Source organism: Balaenoptera acutorostrata, chromosome X (genome assembly GCF_949987535.1).
Source record: "Balaenoptera acutorostrata chromosome X, mBalAcu1.1, whole genome shotgun sequence".
Classification (NCBI taxonomy): domain Eukaryota; kingdom Metazoa; phylum Chordata; class Mammalia; order Artiodactyla; family Balaenopteridae; genus Balaenoptera; species Balaenoptera acutorostrata.
In genome coordinates this window covers 46,434,662-46,453,569 of record NC_080085.1, presented here as the reverse complement: position 1 = coordinate 46,453,569, position 18,908 = coordinate 46,434,662, and the positions used below count along the sequence as shown (strand labels likewise).

The window sequence follows — 18,908 nt, the reverse complement described above, 5'->3', positions numbered from 1 at the left end:
GGAGTGAACTCAATTTTGCCTAATGGTTTGTGGAGAACTTAATTGTCTTTCTTGATATCAGCTTCACAGATTAAGCAGAAACTTGGAAAACTATAGCTCTTTCATCTATGCCCTCTGTCGTATATCATAGACTGTTATGGAAGAGACCTGAAAAGGGCTAAGTAGTTTACTCAAAATGACACTCCTAGATAACAGTGGACTAGAGCCCAGGTCTCCAGATCCTAGGTAAAAGATGTTCCCATTGTTCATGCTGCTTTCTTTAACTATAGCACTTTTAACATAAGTTCTATCAGTTTTTTGCATGTAAAATTAGTTTCTTTAAAATAAGTTTACCTGTTTCATGGAGGACAAGGGAACTAGTTCTAGAAATCTGAGGTTAATTTATACAATACTTTTAAATCTGTTCTTTTATTTGATCCTCGCAATGATCCTGTGAGGTTCACAGTGATCTTGTGAGCAAGAATTCTTTCTACTTTCTGTATTAAGTGATGGGACTTATCCAAAGTTATTCAACAATTTGGTAATTAAACTAGAACTAAAACTCAGGCCTGGAGTTACCTCAAATCCACTAGTTTTAGATATTTATAATAATTCCCTTTAGCTTTCATCTTTTCCAGAATCAAGAATCTTAATCTCTAGCACATTCCAGGGTGATTTTTCTTTCATGCATATTTGGGTTTCTCTGTGGAAAAGAAAATGGAGCTTAACATCAGCATCTGGGGGGAAATGAAAGTGGCTGAAAGCACTGGAAGGCTTGCAGGTGATCCTTTAGAACATGAACTCATGTGAGAATGGAGATAAACATATCAAAGTTCATAAGATTAGGTATTGTTATTGTGAGTGGTTTGGATCTTTAAAATGTGACTGTATGTATTGTACATATTTTTATGTACTTTAGTTTTGGATTTTCTGACAAAAGTATTCCTAAAAACTTATATGGAGATTTCACATTTACACCTTATAAAGAATTTTTACATGTGTTATCACGATGGTCTTCATAACAGCCCTCTGAGGGGTAAGGCCAAGCTGATGTATCTCTATTTTGCAGATGAGAAAACTGAGGCATGGAAAAGTCAAATGGCTTGCCCAAAGTCATACAGCTTTTTTCTGGTGTTTTTTATCACCTTATCTTTTTATTACCTCACATTACTTCAAGCTTAGCTGGCTATTGTAATAATGATGCAATACTCAGTTTCTTTCTTTCACGTGGTATGTGCTGTCAGTCTTCACTTTTTTGGTGGTAATATGTTCTTTCCTCTTAAATTCATGTTTTTTTTTTAAACATTTCAGTTGCCCCTACTTTTTAAAATCTCGCTCAGGAAAGCTGAGAAAACAAGCTGCAGGCATTTCTTGTCTTGGAGCCACTTCTGAGTACCTGCTCTGGTGGTGGTTCCTATAATTTGGACTAAGTACCTCAGACACCCTCCAGATTTTGTGTATGTTGAGACTATTGAATAGAAAACTCATAGTGAGCTACCTGCTGAGATGCCACAAGTGAAGGTTCTTTGAGTTTGGGTTTTCCAGTCGTTCCTATGGTGATAGGTAAGACCCTGTTTGGAAGAAATGAGAGAAAATGGAGGATCTTGCAATCTCCTTTTTTTTTTTTTTTTTTTTTTTTTCTAGCAACCGTTTACCCCCCATTATGTAATCTTCAAGCAGAGGTTGGGAGATCTCACTGGCACCCAGGTCATGGAGCATTATAGCTTCATTATAGCTCTAGACTGCTGAAGTTCATATCTCAGTTCTGCCATTTACTAGCTGGGTGATTTGGGGATAAGCTACCTCATCTCCCTGTCTCAGTTTCCTCATTTTAAAAATGGGGAAATAATGTGCCCACTCTTAGAATTATGAGGATTAAATGAGCTAATATAAGTATTTGTTCTTTTAGCAGCACTGTACCTAGCACATAGTAAGTACTCAGTGACTGTTGGTAATTATTGCTCTTTTATCACCATTCTATTGTTAATGTTATGCTCAGAGTAGCCTCAATCTTGAAGGTTTTCCCAGAGACCCATTGTAAAACTCTCTATTCCCCTGGAAGTTATATAATTAAACTGTCTGAAAATATATGTGTATCTAGTTGTCCTTTAGTTACCTTTTTCTAATATAAAAGACGTAAGAAATACTCTTTTAAAAATACCTATAATCTCAAAACCCTAAAACATTGATTTTCATTTTTCAAACAGTTCCAGAATGTCTTATGGGTCAGAGGCTGAAAGTGAATGATTTCTCAAGATCTTCCAAAATAATTGACTTGTTGTCCTTAAACTTGTTTTTCTTTTAGCAAGCAGTTTTTTAGAAAGAAGGTGCTCATCAGATTTGGGATATTAGAAAGTAGTTAGGGAGCACTGTAATTTGAGTTAGAGGATAAGAGTTCCGGTTCTGACTCCATTACTGCTAAACTATGTGACCTTGGTCCTCCAAATTCATTATCTGTAAAATGGGAATGATATATGAAAGCTGTCTATTTCCCTACTGTAAAGCTATGTAGATGCACATGAGGGATTATTATTTGTATTGTCAAAATGCTCTGTCTTGTTAAGTACTAGGTGCCTTCATAGGTCAGTGTCAGGATTCCCAAAGCTTTGCTTTCTTTTGTATTGATAGTTGTAGGCTCCAGTGACTCTGCTTTGCTTCCCTCCTTATAGGCTTAACTTCTCACTTCATCCCTAGGCACTTTTTTCCTCCTCAGTGCTGGCCAAAGAGTGGGATGTGTTCTTACTAGTCAGTCACCTGCTCTTGTCCCTTGGAGGCACTGTTCACTTTCATAAAACAAGCAGATCACTGTGGAAAACAGTGGGTAACAAAATAAACTTTGAACATGACAAAGGTAGTATAATCTTATGAAATTTCTATGGTCATGGTCCCTGTAGCATCGTTTGTGATGTTCTACATATATGAGACGTTGACCTGCTGTGGATAGGGCTCAGTCCTCCTTGCTCTCGCCTCCTTTACTTCCTCCTCCAGTACTCCCTTCCTTAGAAGAAGGACCAGAAAGTCCAGCTTCTAGACTTTTTTTGGGTTTTTTTGGCGATGCCACTCGGCATGTGGGATCTTAGTTCCCCAACCAGGGATTGAACCCCGTGGCCCCACCACCGCCACTGCCCTGCAATGGAAGCACGGAGGCTTAATCACTGGACTGCCAGGAAAGTCCAAGAAAGTCCAGCTTCTAGACACAAAGGCTTGAAGAGCCAATTCAAGCAGAATAATGGTTATTATCTCAAGTAGGTAACTTGCATTTCTGAAGCTCTCCTGCCTGTGTGATTCACATCTCAGTGGCCCAGGACATAACCTAACCCCCTTTGGGTATTTCCAGACCAATTATCTCACAGTTTCTGAGCAGCTGTCTAGTCTCAGACACTTAGAATAGCAACTCCAACTCTAGAGAAAAGCGAAAGGTTTATAAAGCCCTTAAAAAAAAAGACTGAGCTTTCTTTAACTGTTCTGTAAGCCCTAATTTCCTTCTGTTTTACATTTGTCTGGCAAAATATTAAAGTAAACTTTTTTTAATGTTAGCTTCACCTTCCTGATAGCTTTCCCTTTACTCATTTTTACCAACATTTAAAATGTTATCCTGGGTTATCTAATGGCTATTCCAATTGGCTGTTCTATGGAGAGTACGTTAACCAGAATTGGCTGAGACATTCCTAATTGTCAGCTATCCTCTTTGTGCCATTTGACTAAAATATTTGTGATATGGGTGGGGCAAAAAGTATTTTTCAGACTCCTTGATTATTGCTATTAAATAACATTAATATTATTTTATATTATAATATTTTTGCCATTAAATAACCATTCTTATTCCCATGATCATTCATTCACCGGACATTAGCACATTGTATGGAGGAAGTACTCTGCTAAAAGAAAGGGATACAGAGAAGAACAAGACGAAGTAACTATTGTGGGGCTCACCTTATGGTAAGGGAAACAGACAATGCCTTTGTGCCAGGTACTGTTTTAAACATTTGAACACATATTAAATTGATAAATCCTATGAGCTGATACTATTATTATTCCCATTTTATAGTTGAGGAAACAAAAGAAAACTTGCCCAAAGTCTTATTGTTAAGAAGTTGCAGAACCAGGATATGACCCTAGGCAATGTGATGTATGGACTAGAAGGGGAAGTGACTGGGAGATGAAGGTCTAGGTTTAAGAGATATTTCTGAAGTAGAATTTATGCTGCTGATAACCAATTGGCTGGAGATGGAGAGAGAAGGGTCAAAGGTGACTGACCCTCAGTCACTGAGACTGAGAATGTGTTGATAGTGGTGCTAAACAATTTAGATTGTAAATATAGGAGGTGGAGAAGGTTTGTAAGCACGTTGAGTATAAACAACCTGTCTGATTCCTAGGAGCTATTCTTCTGGGCCAGAGAGAAAGAGAGATTCTGGCCATCAACAATAATAATTGTGGTGATGATAACAATAGCTAATTATATTGAAAACTTTTTATATGTCAAGAACTATTTTAAGTGAGTTTACATGTACTAATCCATAGAATCCTCACATTAACCCTATTAAATCAGTGTCATTTCCCCCACCTCTAGGCAGGTAGAGAAACTGAGTTTCACAGGGGCTAAACATCTTGTCAAAGTCACTCTGCTTCCTCAACCCTGTTGTTTCATAATCCATAGGAATTGAGGAAGACCAGATAGGAGAGGGCTCTTGTAAGTTGTCTTGGCTAGAAATAACAAGGCTTAGTTGAACCCATGTCCCCTGCATTAGAAGGTGGATTCTTAACCACTGAAGCACCACCAGGGAAGTCCCCTCCCCTCCTTCTTAAAATCAGAAAAGGCTGCCCTCTCTGGCATCTCATACTTCACAGTTAATTACACCTCAAACATCTCTCATACATAACCTCTCTAATTTTCTTTTATTCTTTCCCACTCTTGTCCAACTCCTGTACTTGAGAAAACACACTTCATTCTCCTTTTCTGTCATTCATCGAAAACTTTCAGAAATGTATTGAACGCCTACCATGTGCCAGACACTATTCTAAGCCCTTGAAATACATCACTGAAAAAAATCAAAGATGAAAATCTCTGACTTCAAAGAGCTTACAGTCTAATGGAAATTAGAGCTTTCTGCATCTGACTTCTAGTGTGCTTATTCCTTACTATGCTTCTTCCTTCATTAACCCCAACCCCTACCCCTAAAGAGGCGTCATAGAAACCTTAGGACTCTGCAGAAAACAATTTAAAATCTTTTAATTTTAAGTGGAGGCTTAGAAAAAAAAAATGCCTTGACAAAGATTATAGGATATAATTCCTAGGCATCTAACTCCCAGGTCAGTGCTCTCTGCTATACTTGCTGACTCTCCATGTCTGGTTGACCCAGATCTAAAACTGATAACAATGTGCCTAGTATAACCTCTGACACATAGTAATATGCACAAATATTTAGTGAATGATGGATGTATATGTGAGCAGTTCTACTCATATACTTAGATCGAAGAAAATAAATTATGTTTTGAGATAAAATTGGAGATATTTTAGAGTGTCAGAATTCTCCAAACTCTTTGAAAGTGGCTCAGAGATTTTCCTCATAGTCTCAATAGAAGATTCATTGTGTGTTATTGCCTATCTAATTATCTAATTAGAACTGGTTTCCTCAATTCCTGACAGTTAATAAATAAAGGAATTATTTTACTTTTTTTAATTTTTTTATGTTTTATTTTTTAAAATTTTTTTTTAATTTTTTTTTTACTTTTACTTTTTTGTATGACTGTATTATAATTTGTATCCTTGCAGGTTGTTCATTTGCTGTGTTTTAACTGCATTAGGTCTTAAAAAGGATATTGTGAAGTAACCTGTAAAATGAACATTTCTATGGGTAAATGTAGTTGATATCCAAAACAATTAACTGATTTATGGACTGTCTTTTGAAATGCAACCAAGTCATAAATGAGGAAACTAATTGTAATTGACTTGGAGACACTTAGTGTGATCTGAAATCTGACCAATTAAGTCAAAAGCAAGCTATGAATTCATCTTTCTTACCCTATGTTTTCGTCTCTGATGAGATTACAATGTAGATAAATAAAAGGAAATCTGGTTGAAGAGGTGCTGGTCGGTACTAATGATGGAAATGATTGTGATGGTGTAGGGCAGCTGAATGAAGCCACCAAGTGTTTACTTTCATAAGAAGAAAAAGTAAACACTTGGTGGTTTCATTCAACTGCTCTACTCCACCACAATCATTTCCTTAACTTGGGATTTCTGGTTTTCTTTAATTAACAGTAATCTTTTGATATTCCGACTACCTGCCCTTTGTTGCAAAACTCCTATATATCCTAGCTTCCCCCTCATCTCCTCAGAGCAGTTCCCTCAAGGTTACTTGAGATGCTGCCTCCTGGGCTTGAAGTCCTAAAATTTCCTGCCAAATACAACATAACTCTCAACTTTTAGGTTGTGAGTATTTTTTTAGTTGACTCTCTCTCTCTCTCTCTCTCTCTCTCTCTCTCTCTCTATATATATATATATATATATATATATATATATGGAGAGAGAGAGAGAGAGAACTGAATCATTGTGCTGTACACCTGAAACTATCATGACATTGTAAATGAACTATACTTCAAATTAAAAAAAATTAAAAAACAGAAAATATAAACAAAAAAACAAAATAAAAAGAGGAAAAGTATCTAAAAAGGAAATTAAAAATTGCTTATATTAACCCCACTTGGCTTGTATGTTTAAGAGAAGTAGGAAGATAAAATGCTTCTTTAGAGAGATTCGGCGCTGATGTGTAAGCAAATTCATTAGGGTAAATATCCACACAGGAGCATGGAACTCTTTAGAATGAGAACTAGGCCAGGAAGGGGAGGATTCTGGAAACTATGTAGCTATGATGATATTCCTGTGAAGGTAGTGCTAGTTGGAGAGGTTGGAAGAAACAGATTCACGTGCATACAGGATGTGAGGGGAAGAGGCAGCTAATATTGTTGGGGACCAGTCAGAGCTATCCTGGTGAGTAGAATATGTATATTAGAGTGTTGTCCAAATACTGACTTCTCAGTATCTAGTAAGTCCTGAAAAATAATGTTCATAGAATACAAACAGGAGTAACCAGGGGTAAATGGCATACTGTATGCATATAGTGGGTTAGATTTTATTTTTAAATTGTCTTTCCCTTGATTCTTTTCCAGATATGGATCAACTCATAAACAACTTGGAGGTCCAACTTAATTCAGAAGGTGGCTCAATGCATATATTCAAACAGGTCAGTTATCAAGAAAATGAGATACTAATATTGAGCCATAATAGTGTTGAATATCTGGTAATTGTCATAGAGCTGAAACTCATTTTTCTTTCTAACAACATGTTGGGAGCTGAGAAGGGGTGAATGAAGGAAGGTTTCCAGGAGGTGCCTGGGCGCCTGGGTTTCTGGTTCAAATAGGGAGTAAATCTGGTGTAAAAGAAGCATAGCCTTTGGGATCAAGGCTATAGGGACAAGATTAGACACTTCGTAGACAACAGCAGTCATTATCTAGCACTAGTCTATATTTTGGGCACTGTGAAGACTAAATGCAATGTCTTATTTAATCCTCACAATAACTGTTGGATAGTGTGTTAGTCAGGGATCTCCAGATAAACAGAACCACCAGAATGTGTATTTCTCAATTTCTCTCTATCTATAGATATACATAAAATATGTATCTATCTATATCTATCTACTCTATCTATATCTGTCTATATATATAATTAATATATATATTATATATAAATATATATCTTTACATATAAAATAAAAATATATCTATATCGATAGATCTATCCAAATATATCTATATCTATCTACCTATCTACCTATCTATAGAGAAAGAATTTTTAAATATTTATTTTATTGAAGTATAGTTGATTTACAATGTTGTATTAATTTCTACTGTACAGCAAAGTGATTCAGTTATATATATACATTCTTTTTCATATTCTTTTCCATTATGGTTTATCACAGGATATTGAATATAGTTCCCTGTGCTATACGGTCTTTGTTGTTTATTCCTTCTATATATAATAGTTTCCATCTGCTAATCTCAAACTCCCAATCCATCCCTCCCCCACCCCTCCCCCTTAGCAACCACAAGTCTGTTCTCTATGTCCCGGATATATGCCCAGGAGTGGGATTGAAGGATCATATGGCAACTCTATTTTTAGTTTTTTTGAGGAACCTCCCTATTGTTTTCCATAGTGGCTGCATCAGTTTACACTCCCACCAACAATGTAGGAGGGTTCCCTTTTCTCCACACCCCAGAGAGAGAAAGATTTTAAGAAATTGGCTCACATGATTATGGAATCCTAGTGTATCCAAAATCTGATGGGGTAGGCTGCCGAGCTGGAGAGCCATAGAAGATTTACAGTTGTAGTCGAAAGGCAGACTGCTGGAAGAATTTGCTCTTCCTTGGAGATCAGTCTTTTTTTTATTGAAGCCTTCAAGTGATTGGATGAGGCCAACCCACATTATGGAGGGTAATCTGCTTTATTCAAAATTCAATGATTTAAACGTTAATCTCACCCAAAAAAACTTCTTCACAGAAACATTCAGAATAATGTTTGACCAATCTGGGCACCTGGCCCAGCCAAGTTGACACATAAAATTAACCATCACAGATATGTATTCTTAATGTTCCCATTTTACAGATAAGAAAGTTGTGAACTTGGGCATTCCCAGAAGAAGGATTCAAAACAGATTACCTGGTTTTTACAGCTAAGCACTCTGTGTTAGATGTGGAAGTCTCATCTTGCTCAGGGTTGAGTTCTAATGTCATTGGATAAGTGAAAACCAAATACAGTCAAAATTATCCTTGAAAGTCCCTTAAATTGCCTGTAAAATTGAGCATACAGTTTTGTGTATCCAGTACTGATCTGTTTCTTTACTTAAGTCACCAGATAAAGTATCTGGCTGACATTTAGGAGTCATATTTTAGAAAAAAATTGTTTTTAATCATTAAATGCTTTGCCTTTGGTGTACAATTGAATTTGTTTGTTACATGTGCATATGGATGAGATGCCCTTATACTGTTTTAATGACATTAAATCCAATGTAATGTCTTATTTGCCTTACTTGTAGCTGTTGCCATTTAGGAACTATTAGCACATCAAAAGTTGCTAATTATTGCAAAACGTCTGCTGGTTGCTGGTGCTTTGTTGTAGTAAATACTAAGAGGAAGCTGAGTATAAATGTTAGATAAAAATCGATTAAACTTGTAATAAAAAAAATTCAGTGAAATGTTGTCAAGCATGCATAGCTATCTTATTTTGAAATCTCAGTACACCTAAATATAATTCGAAAAATGTTTTTCCATGCGTTAAGTAGAGTAAGGTTCCAAAATTTGAGGTCACTTTGAAATTGGTTCAATGTATAGAAAATTCTGGATAGTAGATGATCTAAGCATTTTTTTGTTTGTTTCTTTCTTGCCATTTCCAAGATATCTTGTTTTTATTAAAGCTAGGGTACTTGTGGTACATGGCCACAAAACACTAACCATGTCCCAGGCCCAGAGCTTGTGTTCTATAACAGTACAATGCTGGCAACATCTTAGTGGGCAGAAGCTTCCTAGTTTGGTTCATTACATGATTTTTTTATGTCATGAGGTAGGATTGGTGGATGGGTGTCTAGCTCAGTACACACATCCTGCTCTCACCTCTTTGAATTCCTACATCAACATACCATATAATGAATGAGTACTTGCTTGTCACCTGCCCTTTGTTTATGGTTTCTGATTATTTCCCAGAAGTAGGATTTCTTGGAAAAAGTGTATGAGCAGATCTAAGGTTCATATTGTATCATACATATCTTCCCCCCTCCAACTTAATATTGTTAACATTTTGGCACATATTCTTACATAGTTACATATATTATCTCTCTTTCTCTGCCTCTCTCTCTGTGATTCTCTCTCTCTCTCTCTCTTTCTCACTTATTACCTTTGAAAGTAACTTACATCAAGAAACTTCAAGCCTAAATAATTCATCATGCATCACTTACAAATAATGACATTCTCCTACATAATTACATCAACACTAATACACCCAGGAAAATTAACAATGTTTCTATAATACTATCTAATTGGGTCATTCATTTCTCAATGGTTCTCAGTGACACCTTTGACACCTTTTCCCATACCATTCTTTCTGTCTGGAATGTCTTTCAGTCAGCCTGTTTAATTTACCAAATCCCACACTTTCCATAGGACCCAAATTCTAATTTCATCTGTTCCATAAAAAACTTTCATTGATAACTCTAACTCTCACTAATCTCTAGTGCCCTGAACTCCTGGAATGTTAAATTATCTGTATCAGTCACTCATGTGGCTCTGCTTATTACTTGTTTCTAACTGTCAACAGCTTCATGTAAATATCTCATTTACACAGTGATATTCTTTGTCTCCCAAACTTCAATTACTTGTGTACCACCTTCACAATTTCTGCCATATCCTTATCATCAATATTATTAACTTACTTAAAAAATTAGATCAGTTAAAATAAATAAATACCTATATTTGTTTTGTCCTAAGCAGTCTGGAGAATTTTGGGTTTGATGTGGGATATTAGTTTCCTAGGGCAGCCACAACAAATTACTGCAAATTGGGTGGCTTAAAACAACAGAAATTTACAGTTCTAGAGGCCAGAGGTTCAAAATCAAGGTGTTGTGAGTGCCTCAAATCATCCCAAGGCTCTAGGGAAGAATCTGTTCCTTGCCTTTTCCACCTTCTGGTGGATGCAGGTGTTCTTTGACTTGTGGCCTCAGCACTCCAATGTCTGCATGTTTCTTCATATTGATTTCTTCTCTGAGTTTCTATGTGTGTCTCCTCTGTGTGTCTTTTATAAGGATATTTGTTATTGAATTTAGGGCCCGCCCAAATAATCCAGGAGAATCCCCTAATCTGGGGATTAGGACATGAACATATCTTTTGGGGGAACACCATTCAGCCCACTACAATGTGTTATGTATATATTTTTTTCTAATATGTAATAAATAAATATATAACTATTTAAATAAAATAATTTATCTATGCACCAACCAAAAACAATCTTAAGATACTTTGAGGAAGAAAAAATGTTTCATCTTATTATCAAATACCTAGTACACATATACATACATGCATACATATGTACATGCCTACATATATGCATTTCTGACCTCATTTTGCCTGGATGTAGCTGCTACTATGCTTGATACTTTTCCCCAGCCCCTTAGGATTGCCTACTTCATTAGTTTGTACAAATTGATGAATTCTTTTGTCTTATAGTGCTTCATTTCCTGATGCTATTGTGATGGTGGGAAGTAAAATTTGAAATCCCTCTAGGTTTAGATGAGGTCTAACTTTCTAATAATATCCAACTCCATCCACCTCTCCTTTCTCTAATACCCAAACACCTGATGTCCTTATTGGAGAAGGACTGGAGATTCAGAGGGTTAAAGTGACTTTTTATTTAAACAATGAATGTGCACATATATGTGTATATGTGCATACATGTGTACCTGGGCATGAAAATGATTAGTCTAAACCCAGAGCAAAGCTGGAAGAGACCTGTGTACAAAAGCAGCTTTCCTCTTTCTGTTTGGGAGGAGCCTGAGCTTTATCTTTTTTTTTTTTTTTTTTTTTTTTTAATTTTTGGCTGCGTTGGGTCTTCGTTGCTGTGCGCGGGCTTTTCTCGGCAAGTGGGGGCTACTCTTCGTTGCGGTGCACGGGCTTCTCATTGCGGTGGCTTCTCTTGTTGTGGAGCACGGGCTCTAGGCGCACAGGCTTCAGTAGTTGTGGCACGTGGGCTCAGTAGTTGTGACTTGCGGGCTCTAGGGTGCAAGCTTAGTAGTTGTGGCACACGGGCTTAGTTGCTCCGCGGCATGTGGAATCTTCCCGGACCGGGGCTCAAACCCGTTTCCCCTGCCTTGGCAGGCGGATTCTTAACTTCTGTGCCACCAGGGAAGCCCCCTGAACTTTATCTTATTACCATCACAATACTCCTTCCTCTCCTTTCCACCTGCTGTGCTGTCTGGAGTATTTTGTTCTTTCATTTTCTTTCTAGCCTTGCTTTCCCACTTTCAAGATCTAAATCAGAGCTGTTTTAAGCAATTGATTTCCCTGACCCTCCACCTCCCAAGGCCTTTCTACCTATCTTCATCAAATGGTCAAGAGCTTAGGTATTTGTGAAATTAACCACATTTTCTCTGGATTTCTTTCTAGAATTGAAGGCAGTAGGTGCCTTTTTCCATCCTCTGTGGCGATATATCACTAAATAACTCTTTTTTGTCAACTCAAATTGGCTTAAAGTCTGATTAGAATTCTGGACATTTGAGGGGAAGGACTGTGGAAATTAAAACTTCTCTCCAAATTATCCCCAAGTTTCTGTATTTTTTTCATACCTAAGCTTCTTCATATACTCAGAAATCTTTGAAAGCTGCAGCCTGAAGTTTTAAAATAGTGAATGGGTAAAGTATTCTCTTTCTTTGAAGAGAGAGAGAGAGAGTTCTGTACTGACTGACTACAGAACACTTAAAACCTGAAGTCATCACACAATATTGAAAATTAAAAGAGTTGATTTAAAGAGAAAAATCTGATGACACAGCTTTAGATCAATCCTCAGTTGAGCTTTCAAAGCTGTGGTAACTGTATTCAATGAAAAGTGGAATGAGGAGCCATCTTGAGTCAACTTAGTGAGAATTCTTAAAAATCTCTGAAAGTCTAGGGCTGAAAACACACTCACTCCTTACGTTATATCTCTTTCAGAACCTTCAAGTATAGTATGCTATGTACAAGGAGAAGGTAAACCAGATAGTGTGTGTTTTTTCTTTTACCATAAGGATAGCTATATTCAAAATATGAAAGAATTCAGACAGTATATTGAAATTCTTATTAAAATTACTTTGACCGTATTAAAAGAGAAATCTCAGTGCACACAAAAATCGTTCACTGTAGTAATATGTAGATATGGAATGCTTATCCTCTTATGTTTTCATTCACAAAGCAAGAAATGGTAAGGTAAACCCTGAGAGCTGCTTTCAAGCACAGTCTGTTCTCTTGAGGGAGCGTACATGCAGAATACAGTATTCACAAGCCGGAGAATCCTTGTTACAGGCTGGATTCACTTAGGCATAACAGGTACACTTGAAAGTGATATGGACAGAAGGAAATATGTGATGATATGCTTTGAGGAAGTTACTATTAAAACAATACAACCCAAACAACTGGTCTTCCAACATTTCTTTTAAAGTCTTGTGACGATGGCAGAAGAAGAGTAATGACTGAAGCCCTATTGTGGAAAGGGTTTTTGTTAAGAATTGTTAGACCACAGGGCAGACTTGGTCTACAGAAGGACAACTCATGATGGTTTGCTGAAGCAGGACCCTGCAACATCTTATCTCATCAAGGCAATAAGAATAGCCTATATGTTCTTCAAGTTCTATACTTTCAGTCAGTTTCTATTTTGGATTTTCCTGAATAATATGTTTGTCAATATAATGAATAACTGTGGATTGAGTACTAGCTAATCACAAGGCCTTGAACTCATGACATTATTCTGGGCAACACTCAAGGTCTAGGAGATGGCCTCTATTTAGCAAAAGATAGTAAGGTTGCCAAAGTAATCTCCATTTTATATTTAACATTCAGAACTTCAGCTTCCTTAGGTTTCTGGGACTAAAGCATAGAGTCCAGAAAGTCCCTGAAAATTTAACTAGATCTTTGCTTAATGTATACTGGCAGACTGTTTATTTCTATATCTGCACTCACAGCCTATATACTTCTAGAAAAACGATATTATACCTAAACTCTTCGTTTCTGTTTTTTGTTTTGTTTTGTTTTGTTTTTTTGGCCATGCCACACTGCTTGCTGGATCTTAGTTCCCTGACCAGGGATTGAAGCCAGGCCATGGCAGTGAAAGCCCCGAGTCCTAAACACTGGACCACCAGGGAATTCCTAACCTAACCTCTTCTTATGCTTTCTGCTGTAACTCTATTTCTCAGTGTTATCAGGATAATCTCTGTTATCCCAGAGATTCCTGGGATTCTGCCTCTTTAATCTGGGAAAGGAGCTAGTTAGGTGAAGGGACAAGTAGGAAATATGGGAAAAATAGGAGCTTAAGTTGATATGAGGGATTCAGAGGACAAGGAATTTTTAAGTTCAGCACAGCCATTCTTGACAACTTCTCCACATCCTCCCCCTCCCCACCAACAGAATTCTACTGCTCACCTCACCTGGATGGAGTGAATCCACCCATGAGGGATGGATTACATTAGAAGTATGTCAAACAGTGGGACAAATCACAGAAGACATGTCTTAGAGGGGCAGATTGAAACAATATGTGGACCACAAACAAGGCGTGAGTTGGGATGAGGTCTTTTAAATCGAGAAACCAAAAATATCATAGCATAGCAGAGGGAGAAAGCAGATGGCTGTCTGGCTAAATTCTGTAAGTAAAATGTGGATACATCTTGGTGCCTTTATTCATGCTCAGCATGCTCTGAGGGTATTTTAAAGAAAGTCAGAACAAGAGAACACTGCCTATTCTTGCCCCTCATCATTCTCTGAGTTTAGGCCCATATTATCTTTCATCTAAAATTTAAAAATCATAGCCATAATATCATTTGATAATGATATTATGGATAATGATATTATGGATTGAGTACTTTAAAAATTACCAATAATTCTTTAATATCATCCAATATGCAGTTAATATTCAAATTTATCCAATTGTCTTATAAATGTCTTACCAAGATTTTTCCTTATGCTTCCAGTTTGACCTCTTTAAACCCTGTCTTATTCCTTCTTTAATCTATCCTTCATTAAGGAGCTAGTTAAACATCACAGAAATAGCTCTGCCCATGTCACTCCCCTCCTCAAAACAATTATCTTTTATTTCACCCAGCCTTTCCTTGAAATTCACTTTCTCTCATATTCCAAAAAAAAAAGCTTAGTCATATTTTGTGTAAGGGATGCATTCCTGAACATCTCTCATAATTCAGAATTCCCACAAATCAAGTATAATCCTGATAGAGAATGGAGTCTTGTTTGTTTACTGGCTAAGTAGCACTACTATCTCCAAAGCCATCTTCAAGGTCCAGATATTGCTTGGCAACGGCAGTAAACAGTCCACAATATCCTTGACCTTTTTTTTGTTTTTAATTGAAGTATAGTTGACTTACAATATTGTATTAGTTTCAGGTGTACAGCATAGTGATTCAGCATTTTTACATATTATACTCCATTAGAAGTTATTACAAGATAATAGCTATAATTCCCTTTGCTATACAATATATCCTTGTTGATTATCTATTTTATACATAGTAGTTTTTATCTCTTAATCCCCTACCTCTAATTTGTCTACTCCCCTTTGGTAACCACTAGTTTGTTTTCTATATCTGTGAATCTGTTTATGTTTTTCATACACATTTGATATTATTATTATTATTATTATTATTATTATTGGCTGTGCCATGCAGCTTGCAAGATCTCAGTTCCCCGACCAGGGATTGAACCTGCAGTGAAAGCGCTGAGTACTAACCACCAGACCACCAGGGAATTCCCTGTATTATATTTTAGAATCCATATATAAGTGATATCATACAGTATCTTTCTGTCTGACTTATTTCACTAAGCATAATATTCTCTAGGACCATCCAAGTTGCTGCAAAAGGCAGAATTTCATTTTTTGTGGCTGAGTAATATTCCATTGTGTGTATATGTGTGTGTGTATGTACATATATACATATATATATATATATATATATATATATATATATATATATATATGTATACCACATCTTCTTTATCTATTTGTCTATTGATGGACACGGGTTGCTTCCTTATTTGATTGTTATAAATAGTGCTGCTGTGAACATTGGGGTGCATGTATCTTTCTGAATTAGTGTTTTTGTTGTTGTTGTTGTTGTTGTTTTTCTGGATACATACACAGGAGTGGAATTGCTGGAGCTTATGACAGTTGTATTTTTAATTTTTTGAGGAATCTCCATACTGTTTTCCATAGTGGCTACACCAATTGATATTCCCAACAGTGTAGAAGGGTTCCTTTTTCTCCACATCCTCTCCAACATTTGATATTTGTAGACTTTTTGATGATAACCATTCTGACAGGTGTGAGGTGATATCTCATTGTTGTTTTGATCTGCATTTCTCTGATAATTAAAAATGTTGAACATCTTTTCATGTGCCTGTTGGCCATCTGTATGTCTTCTTTGGACAATGTGTATTCAAGTCTTCTACCCATCTTTTTTAAATTTTTTAATTTAATTTTATTTACTTTTTTATACAGCAGGTTCTTATTAGTTATCCATTTCATACGCATCAGTGAATACATGTCAATCCCAAACTCCCAATTCATCACAGCACCACCACCCCACCGACTGCTTTCCCTCCTTGGTGTCCATATGTTTGTTCTCTACATCTGTGTCTCAATTTCTGCCCTGCAAACCGGTTCATCTGTACCATTTTTCTAGGATCCACATATATGTGTTAATATACGATATTTTTTTCTCTTTCTGACTTACTTCACTCTGTATGAAAGTCTCTAGATACATCCATGTCTCTACAAATGACCCAATTTCCTTCCTTTTTATGGCTGAGTAATATTCCATTGTATATATGTACCACAACTTTTTATCCATTCGTCTGTCGATGGGCATTTAGGTTGATTCCATGACCTGGCTATTGTAAATAGTGCTGCAATGAACATTGGGGTGCATGTGTCTTTTTGAATTATGGTTTTCTCAGGGTATATGCCCAGTACTGGGATTGCTGGGTCATATGGTAATTATATTTTTAGTTTTTTTAAGGAACCTTCATACTGTTCTCCATAGTGGCTGTATCAATTTACATTCCTACCAACAGTGCAAGAGGGTTCCCTTTTCTCCACACCCTCTCCAGCATTTGTTGTTTGTAGACTTTCTCATGATGCCCATTCTAACTAGTGTGAGGCGATACCTCATTGTACTTTTGATTTGCATTTCTCTAATAATTAGTGATGTTGAGCAGCTTTTCATGTGCTTCTTGGCCATCTGTATGTCTTCTTTGGAGAAATGTCTATTTAGGTCTTCTACCCATTTTTGGATTGGGTTGTTTGTTTTTCTTAATATTGAGCTGCATGAGCTGTTCATATATTTTGGAGATTAATCCTTTGTCCGTTGATTCATTGGCAAATATTTTCTCCAATTCTGAGGGTTGCCTTTTCATGTTGTTTGTAGTTTCCTTTGCTGTGCAAAAGCTTTTAAGTTTCATTAGGTTCCATTTGTTTATTTTTGTTTTTATTTCCATTACTCTAGGAGGTGGATCAAAAAAGATCTTGCTGTGATTTATGTCAAAGAGAGTTCTTCCTATGTTTTCCTTTAAGAGTTTTATAGTGTCCGGTCTTACATTTAGGTCTGTAATCCATTTTGAGTTAATTTTTGTGTATGGTGTTAGGGAGTGTTCTAATTTCATTCTTTTACATGTAGCTGTCCAGTTTTCCCAGCACCACTTATTGAAGAGACTGTCTTTTCTCCATTGTATATCTTTGACTCCTTTGTCATAGATTAGTTGACTATAGGTGCGTGGGTTTATCTCTAGGCTTTCTATCCTGTTCCATTGATCTATATTTCTGGGTTTTTGCCAGTACCATATTGTCTTGATTACTGTAGCTTTGTAGTATAGTCTGAAGTCAGGGAGTCTGATTCCTCCAGCTCCATTTTTTTCCCTCAAGACTGCTTTGGCTATTCGGGGTCTATTGTGTCTCCATAAATATTTTAAGATTTTTTTGTTCTAGTTCTGTAAAAAATGCCATTGGTAATTTGATAGGGATTGCATGGAATCTACAGATTGCTTTGGGTAGTATAGCCATTTTCACAATATTGATTCTTCCAATCCAAGAACATGGTGTATCACTCCATCTCTTTGTATCATCTTTAATTTCTTTCATCAGTGTCTTATAGTTTTCTGCATAGAGGTCTTTTGTCTCCCTAGGTAGGTTTATTCCTAGGTATTTTATTCTTTTTGTTGCAATGGTAAATGGGAGTGTTCCCTGAATTTCTCTTTCAGATTTTTCATCATTAGTGTATAGGAATGCAAGAGACTTCTGTTCATTAATTTTGTATCCTGCAACTTTACCAAATTCATTGGTTAGCTCTAGTAGTTTTCTGGTGACATCTTTAGGATTCTCTATGTATCGTATCATGTCATCTGCAAACAGTGACAGTTTTACTTCTTCTTTTCCAATTTGTATTCCTTTTATTTCTTTTTCTTCTCTGATTGCCGTGGCTAGGACTTCCAAAACTATGTTGAATAATAGTGGTGAGAGTGGACATCCTTGTCTTTTTCCTGACCTTAGAGGAAATGCTTTCAGATTTTCACCATTGAGAATGAGCTATGCTGTGGGTTTGTCGTATATGGCCTTTATTATGTAGAGTTAATTTCCCTCTATGCCCACTTTCTGGAGAGTTTTTATCATAAATGGATGTTGAATTTTGTCAAAAGCTTTTTCTGCATCTATTGAGATGATAATATGGTTTTTCTTCTTCACTTTGTTAATGTGGTGTATCACATTGATTGATTTGTGTATATTGAAGAATCCTTGCAACCCTGGGATAAATCTCACTTGATCATGGTGTATGATCCTAGTATTGCTAGTATTTTGTTGAGGATTTTTGCATGTTCATTCATCAGTTATATTGGTCTGTAATTTTCTTTTTTTGGTAGTATCTTTGTCTGGTTTTGGTATCATGGTGATGGTGGCTTCATAGAATCAGTTTGGGAGTGTTCCTTCCTCTGCAATATTTTGGATGAGTTTGAGAAGGAAGGGTGTTAGCTCTGCTCTAAATGTTTGATAGAATTCACCTGTGAAGCCATCTGGTCCTGGACTTTTGTTTGTTGGAAGATTTTTAATAACAGGTTCATTTTCATTACTTGTCATTGGTCTATTC

At 36.5% G+C, this 18,908-nt stretch overlaps 1 protein-coding gene across 2 annotated transcripts in view; it reads left to right on the top strand.

Moving 5' to 3' along the window:
* KLF8 (KLF transcription factor 8) overlaps window positions 1-18,908 on the top strand; it is a 313,859-nt gene that overhangs the window by 256,106 nt on the left and 38,845 nt on the right. For both annotated transcript variants that reach the window (XM_057539157.1, XM_057539156.1), the window contains exon 3: window positions 7,150-7,223. In XM_057539157.1, coding sequence (XP_057395140.1) covers window positions 7,152-7,223 — 72 coding nt within the window. In that variant the 5' untranslated portion in view covers window positions 7,150-7,151. The remainder of the gene's footprint in view (window positions 1-7,149; window positions 7,224-18,908) is intronic.